Source organism: Epinephelus lanceolatus, chromosome 1 (assembly GCF_041903045.1).
Source record: "Epinephelus lanceolatus isolate andai-2023 chromosome 1, ASM4190304v1, whole genome shotgun sequence".
In the NCBI taxonomy this organism is placed as follows: Eukaryota; Metazoa; Chordata; class Actinopteri; order Perciformes; family Serranidae; genus Epinephelus; species Epinephelus lanceolatus.
In genome coordinates this window covers 42,108,736-42,134,872 of record NC_135734.1, presented here as the reverse complement: position 1 = coordinate 42,134,872, position 26,137 = coordinate 42,108,736, and the positions used below count along the sequence as shown (strand labels likewise).

Sequence of the window (26,137 nt, the reverse complement as noted above, 5' to 3'; positions counted from 1 at the left end):
TATTTATTACCATTTTTGACATACAACTCAGAACAAAGCAGCTCTGACATGACGTGACAAATAAAATGAGTAGTAAAAAATAAGAAAATAAGAATTAAAAAATAGTGGGCATTACATCTATCCCCAACCTTCATCACCTCCTACAACCACACAAAGCCAGAAACAAACAAACAAACAAAAACGAAACCCCTATAATATGGAAGATGACAGTGTAGGTCCAATGCACTTTAAGTAAGGGTCCCACTTTATAAAAAGCCTCTGTTTGCTTGAGTTGTATTAATTTGCACATACATTTATTTAGAAAATACAGTAAGAATTCAAAGTTTAAATATTATGCAGGATAGGTTAGAAACCAAAAATGGCGTCTGGAGATACCTACCCTATTAATAAATAGCACTCATGTTAAATAATGATAATAAAAAAAAGATAAAAACAAAGATTGCATAATTAATCAGTGTTTCAAAAATAAGCCGTAATACAAAATTAGAGGCTTTTGCCTTTAATGAACAGGACAGAGTGAAATGGGGTGAGAGAGAGAGAGAGAGAAAGAGAGGGGTTGACACGCAGTAAATGGTTGCAAGCCCGAGTCAAACCTGCGAAATTAGAATCCTTTTGAGAATATTTTTAAATAACAATAATTTAGATGTTGATTTTAGTAATGGAAGGGGGTTGTTACAAAGACAAGGTTCTTTGTATTTCAATAAAAACAGCATTTGTGCAACCAAACCTCATTCTGTGATTTTAAAATATATGAAATACAGATAAAATAGAAAGAGTAACACTTCCTTCTAACATTTGTTTTTTTGCAAAGTGCATTTGTGTGTGTGTGTGTGTGTGTGTGTGTGCATGTGTGTGTGTGCGTTTGCGTTTACGTTTGATTTGGGTGAAGTGGAAAGTGAATCCCATTTTCTTTTGTACCGTACATATGATGATTTAAGAGAGTTAATGTTCCATGAAATGGCTCGACAAAACCCTGAAATATTCTGCTGTACAAACGAGCCAAAATTTGAACAGCTGTTTAATTTTGGTGTGTTTAAGTTTGCTGTTAACTTTGTCTCAAACGCCTGGAAAAGAAGACAAGATAGATTATTTAATTAGCATAAATTCAAACGCTTTCCAGTGCCACGTAGTAAATGTTCCTGTCAGTGATTTATGAATTTTATTTTACTTAGTGAAGGTATGAAGATTAAACTGTGAAAGACGTTTCAGCTGCTTTTTTATTTTTGGACTCTCTCCGTCACTTAAATGCTCTCTGGTCCTGGCACATAGGAATTTAAGGTGTCTTGTGAGCCCATGTGGGTGGGGCATAGTATGACACAATAATAAAAATGTATTTCATTCATATATAAATACATCGAAATGTCTCTGTAGCTCCTGATTGTGAGCTGTGAGATGAAAACTCCATGTAAGGATGAAATGGTAAAAAGGGAGACAACAGTTAATGTACAGTTAGTATTTTATATGGGTAACCATGGCAACATAAGTATGTAGTCATACTCCTGGTGCATCGTTCTCTTGTGCTGCGATGATCTTTTGTCTGCTCTTTTATCTGTCTCGCTGAGATAAAAATCTGGCTTTTGGCTAAATCTGACACATTTACAGTGCATCATATCGATGCTGATTAAAGTGTGTTGACCCTGATGAATCAGTGATGAGGTATGAAGTGTGATTATATAATTGTGAGCTGGTTTGTGAGGTGGTAAGAGGACCAAATTAAGAGAAAGGTCGCCTTCTGAAGGTTTTTACGGTCAGGTTTCAGAGCTCATATCAAAGGCATTTCAAGCTAGCAGTTTGAGCTATTCAATTAGCCTGTGTATGTTTTAAAGCTACAGTTTGGTAGCTTTGATTAAAAATAATAATGTCATATTTGCTGAATATGTCATTATATTCACACAGTCGTACATGAGACAGAAAAATCAGGTTCCTCCTCTCACTCCTTGTGCTTCTAATGGTATTTACTAGAAGTAACTGCAGCTGAAGGAAAAGGACCAATCAGAGCAGAGGAGTCTATAACGCAACTGTCAGCCATTTCAGTCATTGCTTGTGACCTGCAATCAAACTTTCAAATTAGTCAGCCTGATCAAATATAGGTCAAGATTCTGTTCATGCATTCTTGCCTCAAAGGTTTTCAGAAACATATTTCAGTGAACTGTTTAGCTGTGAAATGAGAAAGTTTGTGGCCGCTATGTTGAAAACAGTCACGCTGAAATGAAGCACCGCCCACTGGCCGGTCAAACTTTCGCATTTTGCAGCTAAACAGAACACTAAAATAAAGGGCTGTCCCAAGTACCATTTTTTAGGGGTGTAAATCACTAGTTTCATCACCATATGATATTTTATCAATTCTTTGGACAAGGATATCATATATATGTATAATAGATAATATTTGCCGATATTACAAAGTTATCTGCAACAACACGATTTCGATTCAGTGTGATTCAGGGGCCTGCAATCAATATGTGACGATATTATATGCTGTTTTTTGCTAGTCACCCATTAATAACATAAGCACGTTTACACTGCAGAAATTAGCCTACCAGCTAGTGGAATTTTCAGCTGTGTGCCAATCAATGTGCTTGCTGTGAATAGCGCTGCTGGTGATTGATTGGATGGCAGAAACTTGAGATTGCTACTGTGCAGGGTCTGGCTTCTGATGACATCACCAGTGCAAGATGGCAGCGGCTGTGTCCAGGATATTTTGGCTTCATTTTTGTACAGTGGGAGGGAGTGGAGACACATCATCCATCTACACACACACACACATATACATATATATATATATATATATATATATATATATACATATATATCTATATATGTATATATATATATATATACACACACATATACAGTCATTGGGTCAAACTGTTAAACTACGAGGTGCTGATCAAATATGAATCAAGATTCTGTTACTGCACTGCCTTTTTCTTGCTTGAAATGTTTTCAGAAACATATTTAGTGGTGCTTCGTTTGGCTTGACTGTTTCCAACATGGCGCCCGGATCCCAAACTCTCATTTTACGGCTAAACAGTACACTAAAATATGTTACTGAGAATATTTAAGGTGAGAAATAGACAATGCAGTGACAGAATCTTGATTCATATTTGATCAGTAAATCGATACATCGATCCAGACTGATGGATTGCTACACCCCTATAATTTTTGGAGCTTTGAACTTTAAGTGATAATTAACTGCAAATATTCAAAGCTTCGAAGGGTAGCGACAGGACTTGGGGCAGGGGTGGGAAGGTGATCATATTCATATATGCCAATCAACCACCTGAACGTGACCCGATTTTGGTAGGACTTAGCACTTTAAACAAGTTTCTAAGAACTTGAAATGCCATGAGTCGGACTGCATCACTGGATGCCAAAGCAAACACATCACTACAGTTGTGAGTGGTGGATAACCTGCCACAATTCGTCTCACCTGTTCCTTTTCCACGTCAGACAGACAGTTATTATAGCAGGGGTCAATGACTGCGCTCAGGACACTGGCCTTTACTGGTGAAAAATACTAAACAAAAAACAAAGAATCCGAAAACTGATTTGGATGCGGATAACCATGGCAACGGTTGAAGCTTTGAAACATTTGAGTCAAAACTACTAAAATATGTTTCTGAAAACATCTAGTGTGAGAAATATGCAATGCAGTAAAAGAATCTTGAGTCATATTTGATGACGCTGCCTAGTTTGACAGTTTGACTGCAGTTCATGAGCAGCGACTGACATGATTGGCAGCTGCATTAGAGACTCCTTGGCTCTAACTGGTTGTATTTGTTAAAGTGCGGTAAGGCCATTGAAAGCAATACAAGGAATCAGAGGAGCATGATTTGTTTTTACAGATCAGGTCTCAGGCCACAACCACAGCTTCAATGACACTGTATGTTGACATGAAATAAGATTCCAAGGGAGCCTGTCTGAGGGACCGTGTGTTGACCCGTGTGTTGATACTTTACCTGCTCCAAGCCCTCCTCATTTTGGTTTTCCTGTGCTTTGCTGCTTTGACACAGGTATAGATAACTGCATCTATCACAGCACCTCTCCTGTTTCTTTCTTAGTGCCCTCCCCTCAAAGGTAAGGTCCAAAAGATTCTCCACTGGACATGGGGAGAGCCCCCGTTGCCAGCTGAGCTGCCTGTGGGCCCTGACGGCAAGCCAAACGATCCACTGACCAAGCCTCCGCTCAAGGGCCACCCAGAAAGGGAGTTCTTCGTAAAGTGGGCTGGCCTTTCGTACTGGCACTGCTCCTGGGTCAGCGAGCTGCAGGTGAGACACCAGAAGTAGGTCCAAACTCAAATTAACATTTCTGCTCTCTTTTGGCTCGCAGGAACGACAGTACGTGACCACTCTGCTTAAAGTGTAACTCACACATCGAGCCAAGAGAGATTTTTCACTGGACCTTTTTTGCTGTTTAATTTGAAACGATAATGCATGTTCCTTAAACCATTTAGCTGTCAGTCAAAGAAATGCCAAGAGATATACGTGCACATTGTTTCACACGTCCACCCATTCAAACTGCAATCACAATTACTAAGCAATTCAGAGCACTCAAACCTGGCTGACATTTAATTTAATGATGTCTGAACAATTGCTTGTGTTTAGATTTGGCCCGGGAGAAGCCGTCCTTTTTTTCCTAATTTATTTTGTATCCATCTTTCCTTCCATTCTGGAACTTGAAGTAGTTAATCAAATTAGTCTCGATACCATGGATAGGTGATGTGTTGCAGTCTTGTGAAAAAGACTCATTGCCAGAGGTGGTGCTGAATGAAACTGAGCAGAATTGATTGTTTTGTTCTGTCTGTGGTTTTGTTGTGCAGTTGGAGCTTTACCACACGGTCATGTATCGCAACTACCAGCGCAAGAATGACATGGACGAACCGCCGCCGTACGACTACGGCTCCGGAGAGGAGGAGCTCAACAGTGAGAAGAGGAAGAGCAAAGACCCCCAGTACGCTGTGATGGAGGAGCGCTTCTACCGCTATGGCATCAAACCAGAGTGGATGGTTATCCACCGGATAGTCAGCCACAGGTGGCTACTCACAGTTACACAAACTCACATCAGGGCTCAGACACTGTTTTAATTGTGAGAATCCAGATGTTTTATGGATTTGAAGTTCTTGACAGTAAGCTTGTGCTCAGTTCAGGCGTCATCTTGCTTTTATGTGGTCCGTAATATCACATTATAAATGGAGATTATTCTTCACGGCACAGCATATTTCGGAATGTAGGAGGTCCTGGGGGGGGGGGTTGAAATCACAGAAGATGCATAGCGAGGGGCAGCACAGAACATTTTTCTCTCCAAACAGACCAACAGCACATTATTTCCCATGTGTACAGACACGTATACAAGACAGAATCACTTTATAGTGCAATCATAAGTTTTGCTATATGAGATATACTCTGGAATTCAATCATACATTTAAAAAGTTGCTCTAAGTTTCAGCCCTGTCACTTTGCAGATACAAATCCGTTAATGACAATAAGGGACTTTTATGTGATTTTGTATTAAATTTGTGTCATGTCTAATCAACAAATGTCCTTAGAGGAGCTTTAAGCTGTCGTTGGTAACTTTGTATTTGCTGAAACTGTCACTACATCCACACAGTAGCACATGAGACAGATAGTCTGTGAAAAAAGTCATGTTTTTTCTCGGAGTGCTTCTAATGGCACTTGCTAGAATCCACCACCTGAACCAAAACAACCAATCAGATCCAAGGAGTCTCTAACACAGCTGTCAATCATGTCAGTCACTGCTTGTGAACTGTGGTCAAACTGTTAAACTATGCAGTGCTCATCAAATATGAATCAAGATGCTGTTACTGCGTTGCCTATTTCTTACATTAAATGTTTTCAGAAACATAGTTTAGTAAGTTTGACTTAAATTTTTGCAAAGCTTCAGTCGTTGCCATGGTAATCAACGTCCAAATCAGTATTTGTTTTTCACCAGTCAACAGGTGGATGAGCCTGAAAGAAGGTGGCAAGTGTCAGACACGAATAAGGCGAGTGTCCTCACCGCAGTCATTGACCCCCACGATAACTAATTGGCTGTCTGACGAGAAAAAGGAACAGCTGACACAAATTGCGGATGGTTATCCACAGCTGGCAACTGTAGTGAAGCGCTTGCTTTGCATCTAGTGATGCGGCCCGATTCGTGGCATTCTGAGTTATTAAAAACTTGCTAAAAGTGCTAAGTTGTACCAGCTTGAGGTTAAGTTTGGGTGGTAGATTATTGTATATGAATATGATTACCCCCCCCACCCCTGGCCCGAGTCCTCTCGCGTCCCATCGAAGCTTTGAATATTCACAGTTGATTATCACTGAAACGTCAAAACTCTAGAAATTATAGGGGTGTAGCGCTCTAGTATGGAGTCTGGATCGATATATTGATTCACTGATCAAATATAAATCAAGATTCTGTCACTGCATTGTCTATTTCTCACCTTAAATATTCTCAGTAACATATTTTAGTGTACTGTTTAGCTGTAAAATGAGAGTTTGGGACCCGGGCGCCATGTTGGAAACAGTCAAGCCAAACGAAGCACCACTAAATATGTTTCTGAAAACATTTCAAGCAAGAAAAAGGCAGTGCAGTAACAGAATCTTGATTCATATTTGATCAGCACCTCGTAGTTTAACAGTTTGACCCAATGACTGTATATATATATATATATATATATATATATATATATATATATATATATAGATGTGATGACATGTCTCTACTTCCTCCCACTGTACAAAAATGAAGCCAAAATATCCTGGACACGGCTGCTGCCATCTTGCACTGGTGATGTCATCGAAAGCCAGACCCTGCACAGTAGCAATCTCAAGTTTCTGCCATCCGACCAATCACCAACAGCGCGATTCACAGCAAGCACATCGACTGGCACACAGCTGTCAATCATGATGTCAAAGCCCCTTTTTACAGCGTTAAGAAAGTAATTAAAAGTAAACTTATCAGAAAACAGAACACCTGAACAAACATCAGTGTGAAAAAAGTGTTTTGGTGTGTACTTGTGTTTTTAGTTGGTCCATGTCCTATCAGCTAACATGTAGGGGGCGGGGTTGATGATTGAGATGTTTTAACTTCACATTTGAGGAGCTGTCATGTTGTCCATCTTTATACATAGTCACTACAAGGAGCAGTGATTGACATGATTGACAGCAGCGAAAGAGACTCCTCAGCTCTGATTGGTTCTTTGCATAATTTCCTTATTTCTCCTCTGGGATCAATAAAGTATATCTGATTCTGAGTTTGATTTTCGGTGGATTCTAGCAAATGACGTTAGAAGCAATTCAATTAGGAGAAGGAGGAATGGGAGGAACATGGTTTTCTCATGTCCTACTGTGTGTGTACAGTGACAGTTTCAACAAATATGACAAAAAGTTATTTTTATAAAAGCCCTGAACTCTGTGTTTCTGTTTCTGTAGTTTCGATAAGGATGGCGATGTGCATTACATGATCAAGTGGAGAGACCTGCCCTACGACCAGTGCACCTGGGAGGTGGATGACTTCGACGTCCCAGAATATGACAGTCATAAATCGTCTTACTGGGACCACAGGTTTGTTAGCAGCATTAACAAGTTATTTGAGCCATAGCTGTTCCTAATAATGTGGTGATGATGAGTAGAACGAGTCCCGGCACTCACAGATTAACAAGGCAAATGCTGCTGTTTCCTCTCTGCCCTGCCCTCTCTCTGTGATGCCCCCCAGCTTGAACTGTTTGGCTCATTATGCTGCTGCAATTATTTGACAGGGAGCAAATACTAGGGGAGGACCAACGCCCCCTGGTGGTGAGGAAAGGAAAGAAACTCAAAGACGACCATCCAAAGAGGGAGGTCCCTCCTGATGCTCCTATCATAGATGTAAGTTGGGATGTTTAGATGCAAAGAAATCCAATGATTTACCTGGGGTTTTTTTTTCTGGAAATACAAGACTCTACGCCAGCTGATTATCATGATTCAGCTTGATAAAGGTGCTGTTCCTTTTATTCCTGTTTACCTTGGGCTAAATGTTGCTCACATCTTTTACACTAATCCATGTAATCACTTTACAAAATGCTCCTGTGTTCTCATATCACCAGCCAACCATCAAGTTTGAGCACCAGCCGTGGTACATTAACGCCACTGGGGGAACACTGCACCCGTATCAGCTTGAAGGCCTGAACTGGTTGAGGTTCTCGTGGGCGCAGGGCACAGACACAATCCTGGCCGATGAGATGGGCCTCGGAAAGACGGTGCAGACAATAGTGTTTCTCTACTCACTCTACAAGGAGGTGAGGGTGCGAGAATGTCCTCTTTTATTATGTCTGAGTGCAGCGTAAGAGGCGTACACTATTCTTATCGTACAATTGGTAATGTAGACTGAGAATTAAACATATCGGACAATGAGAAAAGTAAATGATAAAACCTCAAGTATATCTTCCTCCTGTGATGTAAGAGCTGCTTAGTCATGTCTTTCCTCCTCCTCTGTCTCTGTTAGGGTCACTCTAAGGGGCCATTCTTGGTGAGTGCGCCCCTCTCCACTATCATCAACTGGGAGAGGGAATTTGAGATGTGGGCTCCAGATTTCTACGTGGTGACATACACTGGAGACAAAGACAGCCGGGCAATCATCAGAGAGAACGAGTTCACCTTTGAAGACAGTGCGGTGAAAACGGGACGCAAGGTGTTTCGGATGAAGGTACCTCACACTCACACAGCTTAGTTTAATACTGTTTTCAGATACTTTGCTTTTGTCTGTGTGAATCTGAGCTGCAAGTAGGGTTGGGTTTGCGTGATTAAAGGGACAGTTCACCCCCAAATCAAAAATAGACATCTTTCTTCTTACCTGCAGTGATATTCATCAGTCTAGTTGCAGAGTGTTGGAGGTATCAGCTGTAGAGACGTCTGCCTTCTCTCCAGTATAATGACCAGCTTGATATATATATACTCAACAGCAATGTCTCTTTCAAGGAATCATGACCTGCTTACTCAAGATAATCCACAGACCTTGTTATGAGCAGTTTCATATAGCAGCCATTTTCTTTCCACCGAACTACACATGCTAACGTTATCACTGTGAAGTAGGAGACGTGCATGTACTCATAGAAGAGAGGCTTGTGCTTGTGTCAGTGTGAGGTGCAAGCATGTGGGTTTCGTTTCATCATTGGGGGAGCACACATGACACGAGGTGTTTGGGTTCCTTCCTCAAAAATTTTGGGTATCAAACATTTCATTTCATGCATTTTGGTGAATTTGAATGCATCACTTTTTGCCTTTTCTGCATCCATTTATGTGGAAATGTCTTTAATTTCGTTACAGTATAAGTCTTCTGCTACTTTTAAGTTTATTTTGGACATGTTTTGAATACTAGGACATCTCCCCTGCGTCCCCCCTTAAATCGACACCTTTGGCGAGATGTGAACAACTATGGCGTCCTCCTTTGCTAAGCTATGAAAGCTAGCTCAGTGGTGCTAGGTGAAGTAGCAGTAGATGCAGGCCTCCTTCTGCACGCTGATTCAGTTGGCAGGTGTAGTTCAGTAGAGAGAAAATAGTTGCTAATGTGCTCACAACAAGGTCTCTGGATTATCTTGAGTAACTGGGTCATGATTTCTGGAAAAAGATGTTGCTGTTGAGTTCCTAAAATGTTTTTTGTTTTGTATGTGCTTTGAGCACCACAAGCTGAGTGCCATCTAGTTCCATTATACTGGAGAGAAGGCAGACATCTCTACTGCTGATATCTCCGACACTTGGCAACTCACACCAAAACAATCTAGACTGATATATAGCACAACAGGTAAGAGGAAAAATATGTATTTTGTTTATGGGGTGAACTTTCTCTTTAACATCCTAAACAGTGTAGTGGATGTAGTACTCACTCATCTGTCCTCCACCATTTGATGCCACATCTGAATTGCTCAAAATCTTTTATTATATTTCGTTGCTGTCCTTCCTTTTGCCCCTCTGCAGAAAGACACTCCAATCAAGTTTCACGTGCTGCTGACCTCTTACGAGCTGATCACTATAGATCAAGCCATTCTGGGCTCCATCACCTGGGCCTGCCTGGTGGTGGACGAGGCCCACAGACTGAAAAACAACCAATCAAAGGTAAAAACAGCATTTCTGGGACTGAAACAGAAACAGCATGGATGTTATCGGGGACACACAAAAACAGGAAATGAGCAGGAACACAGACAGATACGAGCAGGAAATGTTTGTGCATAAACTTATCCATGAAGTAAAAAGACTGATACAACATGAAAAATGAAACATGTCTTATAGGTGACTTTGGAGGTAAAACTGTCGTTTCGTAAATCAGGAAGTTGTGCGTGCGTCATTGTGTTCTTATTTGAGGCTTTTGTGTCATATCTCGTACAACATGTCCTGTCTAGTTTTTCAGAATTCTCAACGGGTATAAGATCTACTACAAGCTGCTGCTCACTGGGACTCCTCTTCAGAACAACCTGGAAGAGCTGTTCCACCTGCTTAACTTCCTCACCCCAGAGCGCTTCAAGTAAGTCCTTCCTCTCCTCTATTTATCTTTATCAGTCCCCAGTCTTTCTGTTCTTCTCCATCTTACCAGTTTCTACAAGCTGGGGCATTAAACACATCCCTCCTTTGACTGATGGATAGACAGATCTGTGTTGCTTGACTGTATGGTTTAAATTAGATACACAACTGTAGTTATTAAAACTTACGACTGACATCTGCTGTATGCAATACACTGACCATGGGTAAGTGCCTCATACAACCCCACTTCAAAAGATCCGAATTATCCCTTTAAGAATCAAGAAATTATCTTTCTTTGACTGTAGCCTAATTTAATTATTTTATTCTTCTTCGTGTTTTCTGTGCAGTAACCTTGAAGGCTTCCTGGAGGAGTTTGCTGATATCTCCAAGGAGGACCAGATCAAGAAGCTGCACGACCTGCTCGGCCCTCATATGCTCAGAAGGCTCAAAGCCGATGTCTTCAAGAACATGCCTGCAAAGACAGAGTTGATTGTCAGAGTGGAGCTCAGCCCCATGCAGAAGTAAGCACCGGGATACAAAGAATAGAAGCCATAGACGGAGTTGACACTGTGTGTTGCTGTGAAACTGCCCATTTAATCTCCAAAGACATTGTTCGAAATCATACAATGGCTTTAAAACAGTGGCAGAACTTTAAATGTATGCATAAGGTAAAGTACCTTCAGGCCTGATTTGGATGAGCTTCTATCAGTGAGATTTAACCACACACGTTGCTGATATTTTGGCAGATAATCTAATTTCACTTTGCATGTTTTGAAGGCTTAAAGTCTTAAATGCAATTAACTTTTACATGACACTAGCTTGTTATCTCTACTTTACAGTGAGAATATCTCACACACTGCCAGGCTTTTAATCACAACAAGTTTCAAAGACTTTATCTTCCAAAAGTGATGAGCTATTTTTTTTTTTTCTAACCTCTGACCTGCAGGAAATATTACAAGTTTATTTTGACGCGGAATTTTGAGGCTCTGAACTCCAAAGGCGGAGGGAACCAAGTGTCCCTGCTCAACATTATGATGGACCTGAAGAAGTGCTGCAACCATCCCTACCTGTTCCCCGTGGCTGCTGTGGTAAGCCAGTACATTTTAAGCATAGCTGGATATTTGATCTCAGTGCTGAGTGCAAAATAAGGAAAAGTCAGGAGTGCTGAGAAGGTCGAACAAGTGAATGAAGGAGCTCTTTGGTAGGGACCACGAAAAGTTAGAATAAGAAGCAAGGGCCAAGGCTCTGTTCTGGCAAAAAGTTAAAAAGCCTGTACTCAGACTGCATAGATAAAGCTGGGTTACAACCCAACATGTATTTATCTCAACACCTGCCAGCATTGATCCAAGGGATCTGTAGGGAGCTCGCAGTAAAGACGCTGCCCATTTGCATTGAAATGGGCCAGTTGAGGTGGTTCGGGCATCTGATCAGGACGCCTCCTGTTTGAGGTTTTCTGGGGAGGTCTAACTGGTAGGAGGCCCTGAGGCAGACCCAGAAAACGCTGGAGGGATTATTTATCTCATCTGGCCTGGGGACGCCTCAGGATGCCCCGGGAGGAGCTTGAAAGTGTTGCTGGAGAGAGGGACGTCTGGAGTACTTTGCTCAGACTGCTGCCCTGCGTGACCCAGCCCTGGATAAGTGAATGAAAATGGATGGGTGGATGGATGGATGTACCAGCAGTGTCTCTGTTTTTAGAATTTCACCATGAAATACCCATCTGATTAAAGACTTTTTAACTTTATGCCAGAAGAGCGCCTTGGACATTTCTTCCATTATGAACCGAGTGCAGAATCTTTGAATGATGAAATTGAATGTTGGTGCCGTGAAAAGAGAGCCTGGGGCTGAAATAGCTGTTTGACTCAAGATAACAAACCTGTATGCCAAAAAATTGTAGCCCTTGTGTCCTGGTTGGAAATTCAAAGTACTGTTGCTTAAAGCCACTGATTACACTCACAAAGTATTCAGATATTTCCGATACCTGGATGTGATTTTTTTGTCTTTGCAGGAAGCTCCTGTGCTACCCAACGGCTCGTACGATGGCAACCTACTGGTGAAGTCCTCAGGAAAACTGACACTGCTTCAGAAAATGCTGAAGAAACTCAAAGATGAGGGACACAGAGTTCTCATTTTCTCTCAGGTAATAGTCCAATAAATATTGTGTCTGGGCTCCAAGCCATCGCTTTCATTGATTGGTGGCCATGAAACGCCATTCCAGTGCCAGTGAGAGTTGTAGGTGGTAAATCTGCTGATATTCCAAACATCTAATCAAAGACCATTTTGAGTGTGACTTTTCTCAGTTCTAACAGTTTTATTTAATTTGATCCCAGCTACATGAATTTATAATATCATGAGTTTTTTGGACAGATGACAAAAATGTTGGATCTACTTGAGGATTTTCTGGAGTTCGAGGGTTATAAATATGAACGTATTGATGGAGGAATTACTGGAGGCCTCAGGCAGGAGGCCATTGACCGCTTCAATGGTGAGTTTCTTAATCCAGAATCTGTCTGCGTCTGCTCTCTTCTGCACGGCTTTCACTCACTCTCACACACAAACTGACTCTCTGCTTCGGTTTTTGTCTCAGCACCGGGCGCTCAGCAGTTCTGCTTCTTGCTTTCAACGCGAGCCGGAGGTCTCGGCATCAACCTGGCGAGCGCAGACACTGTCATCATCTACGACTCTGACTGGAATCCTCACAATGACATCCAAGTACTGATTTTTCAGCCAGTAGTAGTTGTGTGGATGCTTTTGTTAATGTCAGCTGTTCACTTCAGTGTCACTTCCTGTAACTGTCCCTTTTTCTGTCCACCCATCTTTCCATTGTCCCAGGCTTTTAGTAGAGCCCATCGTATAGGTCAAAACAGGAAGGTGATGATCTATCGATTTGTGACGCGGGGCTCAGTGGAGGAGCGAATCACTCAGGTGGCGAAGAGGAAGATGATGCTGACCCATCTGGTGGTGCGGCCCGGCCTGGGCTCCAAAACTGGCTCCATGTCCAAACAAGAACTGGATGATATTCTCAAGTTTGGCACTGAGGAGCTTTTCAAAGATGAGATGGAGGCAGCACGAACCATGGGTAGGTCTACGCACCACCTATTTTTTATAATTGCACACTCAATCCAGTAAAAAGTTTTCACACTTGCATTTGAGCTTCACACTGCTTTATCTTCATTAAACATTACTGTTGTTTGATGTTAACAAACTAATGAAGCCTTGGTTGAAACAATCAGAGGTACTGTATCCATTTACTGTCACCTTCAAATACAGAATGGGTTTTTCCTCTTGCTCTGTCTATGCTAAAATTTATGCTGAGCACAGTGAGTCTCGCCTTTAAAAAGCACCCCCATTTTGTGCCATGAAATACTCCTGCAGATCCACATTTCCACAAAAGCCACTGAGTCACAGAGTAACACTGGAGACGGTTAGAGGCCAGTCATCTCAGAAAAGGCCCCGAGAGGCTTAAAAGCAAGTGACAAAAGTACAAAATGCCAGGGAGTCCATATTGATGTGGGTTGTCCAGTCATTTAAAAGTTCTCTTTTCAGGTCAAATCCTTGTTTTCATAGATCAAAGCTTTTGACACAAACATGTTTTTCGTCTGCTCCTATTAGTCATCAACTCTCATCAACAGGTGACAACAAAGAGGGCGAGGAGGGCAACGTGATTCACTACGACGATGACGCCATTTCGAAGCTGCTGGACCGCAGCCAGGACGCCACTGAAGACACGGAGATCCAGAACATGAACGAGTACCTGAGCTCCTTCAAGGTGGCTCAGTATGTGGTGAAAGAAGAGGATGGAGAGGTGAGAATGTGTCAGTGTTCTTCACAGTGGTGGCAAAAAATACTGATTCATAGACACATATCCACTCCAAATATCGAAACAGTTTCAATGCTCATCTTCTGCAGTTTTTATACACAGGCACCAGCTGCGCTTTTTCTGGTTATCTCTGTTAAAGTTTCGGCGGCACGGTGCTGCAGTGGTTAGCATTGTTGCCTCACAGCAAGAGGGTTCCTGGTTCAAACCTGGGGTGGGGGAGTCCTTCTGTGCGGAGTTTGCATTTTCTCCATGTGTCACCGTAGGTTTTCCCAGGTACTCCAGCTTCCTCCCACAGTCCAAAGACATGCAGGTTAATCAGTGACTCTAAATTGTCCGTAGGTGTGAATGTGAGTGTGAATGGTTGTCAGAAGTTGCAGGCACAAAACAAAGTCAGAAACCCACCTTGAAAGTGAATCAAATCCATTAAAACGAATAATAAAACCTCATGAAATAATTATTAATTTGAAGAATAATCCAATAAAAGATACAAAAAACGTGAATCAGAACTGATAAAACATTTGTTAAATTTAAACAAAATAATACTAAAAGTAGACCATTAAAAGAGAATAATACATTTAAGATTAAAATAAATAAAAGAACCAAAAACAGAATAAGATAAATAGACCACTAAAAGATGATTCACCCGTATTCATGGAGAATAACCAGGCGACCTATTCCAGATGACCTCAGGGGTCGAGCTGACTCACAGCTCACAAGCAGATCAGAGAGATATTGGGTGCCTGACTATGTAAAGCCTTAAAAGCAAACTATAAAATGTTAAAAATCAATTCTAATATTTACTGGAAGCCAGTGTGGTGTTTTCAGCACAGTGTTATGTGGTCACATATCTTTGTTGTGGTTAAAACCCTGGCAGCTGCATTTTGGAGGAGCTGCAGTCGGTTGATGAGTTTTTTAGATACCGCTGTGAGCAGCACATTACAGTAGTCCAGCTGACTAGAGATGAAAGCATGAACGAGTTTTTCAGCGTCATCCTGAGATTAAAAAGCTCTGGATCTCAGCAATATTTCTTAGATGATGAACACCAGTTTTGAATACGATATTAATATTGCTCTGGAAGTTAAGGTCAACATCCAGTTTTTGCATTTCCCCTGATTACCAGTCGGTATTTATCTGTAGAAGGAAAACTGCATGACATCCAGTTATCAATGTCTTTAATGAATGCTGACATACTTGTTGGCTTTAGAAGGCCAGCACATTTTAAAAGGTAACTTTGGACAAATAAAAAAAGAAACATTTGGCAAACCTGTAAAACACAGTTTTAAAGAAGGATTGCTGAATGTTTAAAGATGTAAGAAATGTTTGTAAGGCCTTGAGGATGCACAATTTGTGTATAGCTGAATGAAAAAGGAGCTGTGCTTGTTTCTAATGAAACTCACAGGTGACTTCTAATTCACAATTGGTCCACCAGGCACCTGAGCCTTATGACTTGGTGTCTTTTAACTTTGTGGCGCATTTAAACATAATTATACAATAAAATATTGGCACATAAGGTGCATTTTTTTGCATTGATCTCAGCCTGTGAACCTTTTTTATGACTGTCCAGCCCAGTAACTTTGGTGTGTGGGTATCTCCTCTGCCATCCTTTCTTGGTTTTCCATTGTACTGACGCACCCAAGATAGACTTTTTTGCTGCCCTAAGTAGGCGCAGTTCCACAGCAGTCCTAAGACTTTGTAGGGTAATACTAGTAATATATTTTCTGACATTAAAGTAGTAAATCATTGGTAAGAATACCCCCAGAATTGTGCTGCCAAAGTCAAGTGATGTAGTATAAAGAGAGAAAGAATATACAGCCTGGTGTAAAGAGTCATATCCACTGTTTACACCCCGGGTGTTAATAGCATTGTTGGCTACCGACAACTGAGTGCAAAGTGTATCTGCCTTAAAATGATTGTGTTGGAAAATGCCTCATATAAAATTTGAGGAATATAGTGTAAGCTCCTGATTTTAACTTTATATTTACTCTGAAACATCAGAGTAAACATCACTGCATCATTGCCTTTGTGTGTGTCCATGTTCAGGAGGAGGTGGAGCGGGAGATCATCAAGCAGGAGGAGAACGTGGATCCAGACTACTGGGAGAAGCTGCTCCGCCACCACTACGAGCAGCAGCAGGAAGATCTGGCCCGCAACCTCGGCAAAGGCAAACGCATCCGAAAGCAGGTCAACTACAACGATACGACCCAGGAGGATCAAGGTAGGCTCTGTCACCACCCAACACGTGGCGCTTGTCAGTTAGGACTCACAGACCTCACTTCAGATACTTCCATTCGGACATTTCCATGTAGAACACCATGGACACTATCGTCTCAAATCGAACATGGCTGTTGTGCACTTATCGGAAATGACGATTGCAACGTTTGACCACTTCTTTGTCTTTTTGTTAATGTCAAATGCAGCCGGATGGAGCATTACAGCCAGCATTTGACTGCATATCTCGCCTGCCAAAATATCTATGCGCTTGTTTGTTTTTTCACCATTGCATCCTCCTCCACTTTCATTTTCACAAGTGTGATGGTCCTTCCTCTTCCGCTCCGTAGCCAAGATGGCGACCGTTGAAGGTTGAAAGAGTGTCCATCGTTCCACACTCAACTATTTGACGTCATGAGTTCACCATCCAGATACTTATAATACACTGCAATTTTCCATACTTGTCAGTGTGCACTTAAAATAACAAGTGTAAGAACGTAAGAGGGAGAAATAAGACACAGCACGAGAGTTAATACTATCATAAGAAATTAATTCTTGGCTGTATTTTACAAGCAGCAGCCATGTTCTATTATTACTGCTTTTAATTTTAACATGTTGGTGCCAGTGTTTGGCATTCTTCCCCATATTAAAACATGAGCAGAAACACACAAGCGCACACAGGATGCAGAAGAAACAAGCTTTTTGGCTCATCAGCTGGCTTGTGGACAGGTGGCAGGCGAGAGAGAAGCATATTTCTAAGAGAGAAGAGACATAATGTTCTAAATAAACCCTTCAATTGGGTCCTGTTTGGGGTTTATTGTATGGATCTGTTTCTTGTCTTCTCCAAATGATTTTCCAGCAGTTTAGCTGCTGCGAAGTGTATTACTGCCTCCATCAGTCAATACTAAGTGTCGGGTTTTGAATGGCATTCTGGGAGCTGTTGCCTGTTATGAAAACACACATTATCTTTGTAATCACAGCTAAACAGATCAGCATAAAGACTAACGCTTTATTTGCTTGGTTTCAGATCGTTCTCTGAGCTGAGCGTGAAAGTTACACGAGTATATTCGGAGTAGTTCCTCCATGAGAGAAGTTTGTTAAGGATTTTAAACTGAGACATTTGTTTTTAAGCTCTGAAGATGTCACTCAAACCAGTAACCTCGTCGTACATGTCCACAGGGGCGATTTTAGATGTGGGAGGTCGCACTGCTTCCCAGCATAGAACGCTTGATTGGCGTGCCACTAGATACGTGGGCTGCCTGCTCCTGGACTTGAAACTGGACCAACGTGGCAGCTTGTTTGTAAACTTTTTCTTATATTGCAAAAATAGTTCACCGAAATGTATTTCTAAAAGACATTTGAGGCGAGAAATAAGCCATGAAGTTGCTGAATCTGTGTGCACTTTATATGGACAACGGTTAGTTTAGAAGTTTTGCGTGAGTTTCCAGAGGCAGCAAGTTGCGCCAGATGCTCCTGATTTGCATAAGTAGCCTAGATTGAACTTTATGCAAATGAGAAGCAGATACCCCGTCTCTCCAAACACATTGCAGCGCTACCAGAATGCATTGCACGGCGGCTTACAAAGACAATGACTGGAAGGCGTGGAAATGATGGATCCTTTGGACACGTACCATCAGTCTGCTGCCGTAATGAAGGCACATTTGCTGGGTTCAAATTCCACTGTGGCTAGATGTCTAATGAATGGGCCAGGATGTTTCTGTATTGTGTTACAGACCAGCGTAACACCCTCTCTGCCGGCTTTAGTGCAGGTCAACAGCTCTTGTTGTAACATATGATCGACTCTGATATCCACCAAACAACCCAGTGAGCTCATTCAGAGCAGTCGAGCCGCTGCCCGGCTTCATTAGTGAGCGAACAAGGTGACATTATCTCAACACGTCATAATTTGGGTCTATCAGTTCAGGCAAGAACAGCACAGAAATTAATCTCCGTGTTTGTTAAATCCTCTTAGGTTGTAAGTCTCAACAAGAGCTGTTGACCTCCATTAAATCTGCCACAGAGTGTGTTATACTGGCCTAAAGCTCTCTGGTATCTCATGCATTTATATAGTCTCCTCAATGTGTTTTAAAGCACTTCTTTTTCATAGTTCAACAGTTTCTAATCTACAGTATATCCTGTAGTTGTACTTTTAAGAGTGGCTCCAAAGTCCTGATTGCCACAGTTCAACAGCAGTTGACTGTGAGAGTGTAAAGATTTCACAGCCCATCACAGCTTAGAGTACACTCTAAGTTTAAAGTGATTGTCTGGCAGAGTAGTCACCTCTCACCTCACTTCCAGAGGACAGAAGTGCTACAATATGTGCATGCCAAGCTTGTAGTGGTCTGTAGTAATCTGCAGTGCCATGGCGCCCCCAGGTGGCCACCAACAGAAGCGAATGCAATGTACTGTTTCTCTCTGATGTGTGGCTCAGAGTGGCAGGATGATCTTTCAGACAATCAGTCGGAGTACTCTGTGGGGTCCGAGGACGAGGACGAAGATTTCGAGGAGAGGCCTGAAGGTAGGCGGCAAACAAATCATCATTGCCATCATGCAGCTACCATGCTGTTTAGGCGTGGTAGCTGCATTGCAACATACTCAGTTGGGATACTCCTTCACACAAATTGATCCCATCATGGTAAGACAATGGAGAGAGGTCTTTTTAACAATGCATGTGGTTTTATTTTTTGCAGGCGGACGCAGACAGTCTCGCCGGCAGCTGAAGAATGAGAAAGACAAACCTTTGCCACCCTTACTGGCACGAGTTGGGGGCAGTATTGAGGTATAAATAACAGACCATAGGTCCATCACATGATATCCTTTACACTGAGTTCGTGAAGAAGACTTTGTTTTTCATGTGTGCCTCCAGTGAACTAAGAATCCAAAAAAGGCAAACATGTCTGATAAATTGAAGAACAGCAAAACTATATCAAAACATGTTAACAAGCTCTCACACACATTGTGCCATATAATCCATGTCTCATTTATATGCTCAATACATCCCAAACACGTGCATTTTAGCTGAAACTTTACGTTATAAAACACTCCTGTCTATGAATAGTGCCATGCATGAGACTGTTGGTGCAGTTGTGGTTTAAATTGTAATGTGTTAGAGAAAATCCATGTGTTTGGGAAGACCTGAGCATCATCTAGATTATACTGCACGACTTGTGACAGTTTGTAAAAGGCTGTTTTGATATAGTATTGCTGTTGTTAAATGCAGTCCCCATATACTTCAATTCATCAGAAATGTTTGCGCATGCGTTTTTTGGATTCTTCACAAATTCAATCCAAGTTAACACATGATGAGTCGTTGATATACAAATTGTCATTTTGTGGGTGAAGTATTCCTTTAAAGTGGACTTGTACACCCTCTTTGTAGCAACACTTTTGGCAGCATAAAAAAGCAGACAAGAGGATAATTCTTCATTCCGTACATTGTGCTTAATACAGACAAATTCTGGGATAATATGTGGCTGCTATTTGGCACCAAAACAAACCCAGAGAGTATCGTTAAGCCCAATATGTCAGCAAGCATCACCGCCCTGCAGCTGATCCTGTGGCCTTGCTCACCTTGCTGTGGAATGGGGCAGAAAAAGGCAGAATTAGGATAAATAAATTTCCACTTTTACAATATGCAACTGATAGCAATCATGTACTGCACGTATGTATGAGGTACTAATCCATAGTCAGTGTATTACATACAGCAGATGACGGTCAGCACTTTGGAGAAGCAGGTAGTCGTACCAACATGGAAGCTCAGCAAGTCCTGCTGCAGACAGCGGCAGCAACTAACTTCTTTAAATAATAACAGTTCAATCAGGAGAGACTTGTTCTGGGATGGAGGAATATTTAGTTACATGTGCATATGCAAGTTTGAGAAATAAAGTAAAATATGAGACTAAAGCTGTTTCTCCTCACTACAAGGTCCTGGGGTTCAATGCTCGCCAGAGGAAAGCCTTCCTCAATGCCATCATGCGCTGGGGCATGCCTCCTCAGGATGCCTTCAACTCCCATTGGCTGGTTCGAGACCTGAGAGGGAAGAGTGAGCGCGAGTTCAGGTAATAGACTCAAACTGAAACACACCAAGTGGTGTTATTTGTTTAAACGAAACTTCTCTTTTCACACAGTGCAATTTTTAGTCAAGGCTCTGCCCGCTATCAAGTTAAGAGGTAGCTCTGGGCTATTTAATTCACTCCTCACATTTAATTGGTTAGCCCAGGGCGAAGCTCCACGGTGCTCATATCAAGTTTGCAGAGGTTGGGCTTTCCAATTTCAGGGTTTAAAATGCACCAGAGCCAAACTCTACATAAATAGATACTGAGAATACATCTAGCCCTGAGTTGTGTTATTTCTAAAGTAAAGCACCTGCAATCACATACTACTATCACTATTACTGTTGCTTCTATGATTACCATATTGCAAATACAAATACTGGCACTACTACTGGTGCTGCTGCCATGAATACTAAAGCTGAATTTATATTTCTATTCTGTGTCAAGCACTACTGTTTTTAATGATACTGTCACTATTATTGTTCTACTATTTGTTCTACTATGACTGCTATCACCAATGCTAACTATTATTACTACCACCACACTGCTCCCACTATTATCTTATGATTATTATGACTACTAGTACTACTACTGTTATTTTTCCATTTTATTTACAATTACTTCTGCCACTATTACAGCTACTAATACTATTGTATCGCACAAGAACTACTGTCAGGCCTCATTCTAAAACTATTACTGATACTACTGCCTCGACTACCAGTGTGTTAGCATGTCACCATTAAAGATCTCCATCCATTTCCATCCTCTTATCTGGGGCCTGGGTCGTGGGGGCAGCACGCCAAACAAAGCACCCCAGACGTCCCTCTCCCCAGCAACACTTTCCAGCTCCTCCTTGGACCCCAAGTTATTCCCAGGCCAGATGAGATATGTAATCCCTCCAGCATGTTCTGGGTCTGCCCCGGGGCCTCTTACCAGTGGGATGTGCCCGGAACACCTCTAACGGGAGGCGCCCAGGAGACATCCTGATCAGATGCCCGAACCACCTCAACCGATCCCTTTCGACGCAAAGGAGCAATGGCCCGACTGCGCGCTCCTTCTGGGTGTCCCAAACTCCTTACCTTCTCTCTAAGGCTGAGCCCAGCCACCCCATAGAGGAAAATCATTTTGAATGTGTCCTCGACCTCATTCTTTCGGTCTCTACCCAGAGCTCATGACCATAGGTGAGGGTCTGGACATAGATGGACCAGTAAATCTAGAGCTTTGTCTTCCTGCTCAGCTCTGTCTTCACCACGATGGTCCGGTGCAGTGCCCGCATCACTGCAGAGGCCGAACCCAACCGCCGATCCATCTCACGCTCCATTCTACCCTCACTCGTGAACAAGACCCCAAGATACTTGAACTCCCTCAGTTAAGGAAGTAACTCTCTCCCAATTCAGAGAGGGCAATCCACCATTTTCCAGCAGAGAACCATTTGGAGGTGCTAACTCTCATTCCGACTGCTCCACACTGATGGAGTCAACAGAACCACATCATCTGCAAAAAAGCAGAGATACAATTCCCAGGTCCCCAAACCGAACCCCTTCCTCTCCCTGGCTGTGCCTCAAGATCCTATATATATATATATATGTATATATATATATATGTATACAACATCAAATATATACTGTAGCTCATACAAAACCAAAAAGAACCAAAGAAAAACATCACTTAATACACTTTAAAAATCTGCTACTACAAGTACTTCTCCTACTCGTGCTGTTTAAAATGTAAAATATACGTGTTAGTGCTGATAATCTGAGAGGAATCCCTCTTGTCCCGTGTGCTGTAAAGTGTCTTTTTTTCCTTCAGGGCCTATGTGTCTCTGTTCATGAGACATCTGTGTGAGCCGGGGGCAGACGGAGCAGAGACCTTTGCTGACGGAGTCCCACGTGAAGGACTGTCTCGTCAGCATGTTCTAACCAGGATCGGCGTCATGTCCCTTGTCAGGAAAAAGGTACTGGTTGTTCTAGCAAAGGCTTCTTTTAACACAGAATACCAAGTCTTCTGCTGGAGCGCTGGGAGATTAGAGAAAAGTAGGTCAAATTGTTCAGGCAGAGGCAAACGCAGGCGAGAGAAAAAAGTATTATTTGGGTACCGTCCTGTTTCATACATCACACAGACCACAAATTTTGATGTTTTGTTTCCTTTGTTTGCCTTGTAGCGTACACACCTGGGTAAAGGAAAAGACCAACACATGTGTCTGGAGCTTGAGCACTTCAGCTTTAGTTGTTTGTGCGGAAAATCATTCATAAGTTCTGGTAACTTCTAACTAGTTTCAAACTAGTGTTTTACCAAATCTGAGAGTTGGGAAGCTGTTTTTCCAACTTTGGTGTGTTCATAAGTTTTTAAGTTGTAATGTGGCAACAACACTGATGCTACAAAGAAGATGTGTGGTTTATTGCTCAGAGTATTTAAACAACATGTTGACAACAGTTTAAAGCTTTGTATCACAATGTGAGTTGTTGCTGCACCAGTTCATCCCCTAAAACTAATAAAATATAGCTTTACCTGACTAGTGCGAATAAATAACTTCTAACTATTCTAGGTCACCGTACATGGACATCAACTAACGGTTACAACCTAATACCACTGTCACTGAGAGAAGTAACACTGAGTTTGAACTTAGGAGTTGATGCAACTGGATACAGACAAATTAAAACAAAACTACTGGTTAATACGCCACATGTATTTTACAACAGAGCTCTTTCTAATCCCATATTGAGGAAAGTCATTCCAGTAAAGAGTAGTAATTTCATTTTTTAGAGTTGAACCTATCTCTTTTCCGTAGGTGCAAGAGTTTGAGCATGTAAATGGAAAGCTGAGCTCTCCAGATCTGATTCCCATCGGCATGGAGCTGAAGAAACTGACTGAGAGTTTATCTTCTGATCCCAACACCCCTGTGCCAGCTAGCCCTGTCGCTACGCAGCCCGGAACTCCCATCCCACCAGGTCAGATCGAAGTGCTGATCATGATTTATTTTTATCTGGCTGTAAGGTTCATGCCAAGAAAAAGTGTTGCTCAAAAAGTTTAAGTTGTTGTTTTTTTGCTGGACTGCAGAGAAGACTGAGTCTCTCTTGGGCACTGCTGAAGACAAGGAGACCACAGAGCAAGATAGCAAGAAATCGTCAGAGCAGGAAGTGAGTCCTCTTTTTTCTGCCACTATCCATCACTGTCATTCTGTTTCCCTTTATTGTCTTGTTGTTCATCTTCTCATGGCTCATCACACTTTAACCACACTTGTCTTATCATCCTCTGAAGACGCTTCTGTCAAACTTAGACACCTTTTAACTTGTCTCTCTGCCCTCTACCAACTTTCCTCTTTCTCCCGCTGTTGCCCTGTCTGTTTCTCCCTCGGCAGTCTTCCAGTGCAGAGCCAGCATCTGTACCTGAGAAAGCATCTGACGGCGAGGAGAGCAAGACCAGCTCAGAGGAGAAAACAGGAGATGAGAGGGACGCAGCTGAGTCCCCCTCTGCAAAGTCAGAGCCATCTGCCAACTCCAAAGAGTCCGCTTTGAAACAGACAGAGCTACCATCCAGTCAACCCTCACCTAAAAGTGAGTGGTGCATAATACGTGTGCTGCAAATTTAATTTCTCTGCAAGGCTGAACTTAGTTTAATTGAGTCTCTTCTTTTGTTATCCACAGTGGAGCCCTGCAAAGAAACAGAAAAAGGAGATAGTGATTCTCCTCAGGCAAAAACTGAAGACAAGGAAAATAAGCCAGGTATACACGCCATGAATCCTTAAATAAAACAGGTGGTAACAAAGGCTATAATAACTCTGCTTTTTAAAAGCCATCTTTAGTGGCGGTCCATTATAGAGATATTTCTTTTAAGAAATTGATCTGTCATTTATGTAGCCATTGCAGATGATATGAAGAGTGAGGATACATTAGAGGGTCGATTAAATGGAGACAAAGACACTTTGGACGAGATGGATGAGAGCAGGAAGGAGGACAAGAACGGATACAAAGCCAAGTTTATGTTCAATATCGCTGATGGAGGTTTCACAGGTGAGAATAAATCTGACTTTGTTTTGGTCCTAAATGTACGAGGCGATGACCAAAGAAGTCTCAGCAACTTACTGTATATGTCATTGTCTAAACAAAGTAATCAGTGCTCCAAAGGCAACATTCGTGAATATAATGCTTTGATTTTAGATGAGGGAGGTTTCATAGTTTTTAATATGCAACCAATTCCAATAATAACACAGAACCAATAAGGACGAAAAACAACTCCAACCACCCATCAACACAAGAACAAACAAAGCCAGACCAGTCAAAGGGAATCCAAAAGAGAGGGGGGAAAACATGACAACAAATTAATTGACTTGTGTGATATTTGTTGTTGAAAGTGATGTAGTGAGTGAGGTGATTTTGTCGTCAGGATGTGGAGGGGATGGTGGAAGGTATGTCACCTAGGCAAGAAGCCTGCCAAGCTGCGTTTCCAGCAGCTGAACCCACCAAACATGGGTGTTTTTTAGCGACCCATTGCTGCATTTCCAGTCGATAATGCCATTAGAGTGGTTGTTTCTTTACTGAGCCACTGCTGCAATCACAGCTGGAATAATACTATGAATGGCTGTTTTTTTACCAAGCCATTGCTGTGTTTTGATCAGGGATTGAGCCACAGAAGTGGGTATTTAAAGCCAAAACATGATCTTTTCCTAACCATAGCCAAGTGGCCTTTGTGCCTAACCCCAACCACATGTTAACCACATGTTGAAATATAAAGAAACGTAAAGAAATGTATTGATGGTTTGCAGCAATGCATAATGTCAACATTTATTCTGTTGCATAGGTTGCTTATTCGCAGCTAGTTGCTCGTACACTGTCCTGTGGAACTTACTCACATATGCACGTTGTGTCTGGGTAATTACTTTCCCTCTTTCTTTGATACAACTTTGTGCTCTAGTGTCTCACTACAGGTTGTTTATTTCAGATGCCACAATGAAACAGCTTTGTTTGCTCGTGAATCTTGTTTGTGTTGTTAAAGTGCTCTCACTCCTCCTTATATGCTGGAAACATCTTGAATATTACTTCTTGCTTTTGTAAAAACAGTTTGTCTTTATGCTTTCTCCGTCAGAGTTGCACACCCTCTGGCAAACTGAAGAACGAGCGGCGTTGTCTTCTGGAAAGATGCATGACATCTGGCACCGTCGCCATGACTACTGGCTTTTGGCTGGCATCGTAACGTATCCTTCCCCAGATGTAGGAGCGAGAAGCTCGGCATCTGGCAAAGTAATGAAATTACTTATGACCTGGGGGGAGCTGCAGTCGGAGGACTGATATTTACAAACTGTGAGGAGTGATATAAAACTACGCTTTCCACAAGTCTATCTTTCTTTTTTATTTGAAGAATTTTATGAGGTTCTGTGCTGCCATTTGTTTTCCTTGACCGGGAATCCGTCTCAGACATGGCTATGCTCGTTGGCAGGACATTCAGAATGACCCACGTTACGCCATTCTGAATGAGCCCTTCAAGACTGAGATGCATAAGGGCAACTACCTGGAGATGAAGAACAAGTTCCTGGCTCGCCGCTTTAAGGCAATCCTGAGTCTTTATAATTA

General features: G+C 42.0%; 1 protein-coding gene across 3 annotated transcripts in view; it reads left to right on the top strand.

Moving 5' to 3' along the window:
* The window catches only part of chd5 (chromodomain helicase DNA binding protein 5), a 69,420-nt gene that overhangs the window by 28,074 nt on the left and 15,209 nt on the right, over window positions 1–26,137 (top strand). For 2 of the 3 annotated variants that reach the window (XM_078170618.1, XM_078170619.1), the window contains exons 10-36: window positions 4,062–4,268; window positions 4,820–5,031; window positions 7,434–7,565; window positions 7,760–7,868; window positions 8,087–8,278; window positions 8,485–8,685; window positions 9,954–10,091; window positions 10,376–10,497; window positions 10,841–11,014; window positions 11,440–11,581; window positions 12,499–12,630; window positions 12,858–12,975; window positions 13,078–13,202; window positions 13,323–13,569; window positions 14,123–14,295; window positions 16,351–16,525; window positions 18,950–19,036; window positions 19,209–19,297; window positions 20,443–20,576; window positions 22,380–22,524; window positions 23,359–23,518; window positions 23,628–23,707; window positions 23,929–24,124; window positions 24,215–24,292; window positions 24,428–24,580; window positions 25,653–25,761; window positions 25,982–26,114. In XM_078170618.1, coding sequence (XP_078026744.1) covers window positions 4,062–4,268; window positions 4,820–5,031; window positions 7,434–7,565; window positions 7,760–7,868; window positions 8,087–8,278; window positions 8,485–8,685; window positions 9,954–10,091; window positions 10,376–10,497; window positions 10,841–11,014; window positions 11,440–11,581; window positions 12,499–12,630; window positions 12,858–12,975; window positions 13,078–13,202; window positions 13,323–13,569; window positions 14,123–14,295; window positions 16,351–16,525; window positions 18,950–19,036; window positions 19,209–19,297; window positions 20,443–20,576; window positions 22,380–22,524; window positions 23,359–23,518; window positions 23,628–23,707; window positions 23,929–24,124; window positions 24,215–24,292; window positions 24,428–24,580; window positions 25,653–25,761; window positions 25,982–26,114 — 3,963 coding nt within the window. The remainder of the gene's footprint in view (window positions 1–4,061; window positions 4,269–4,819; window positions 5,032–7,433; window positions 7,566–7,759; window positions 7,869–8,086; window positions 8,279–8,484; window positions 8,686–9,953; window positions 10,092–10,375; window positions 10,498–10,840; window positions 11,015–11,439; window positions 11,582–12,498; window positions 12,631–12,857; window positions 12,976–13,077; window positions 13,203–13,322; window positions 13,570–14,122; window positions 14,296–16,350; window positions 16,526–18,949; window positions 19,037–19,208; window positions 19,298–20,442; window positions 20,577–22,379; window positions 22,525–23,358; window positions 23,519–23,627; window positions 23,708–23,928; window positions 24,125–24,214; window positions 24,293–24,427; window positions 24,581–25,652; window positions 25,762–25,981; window positions 26,115–26,137) is intronic. The other variant, XM_078170621.1, reaches the window with a different exon arrangement.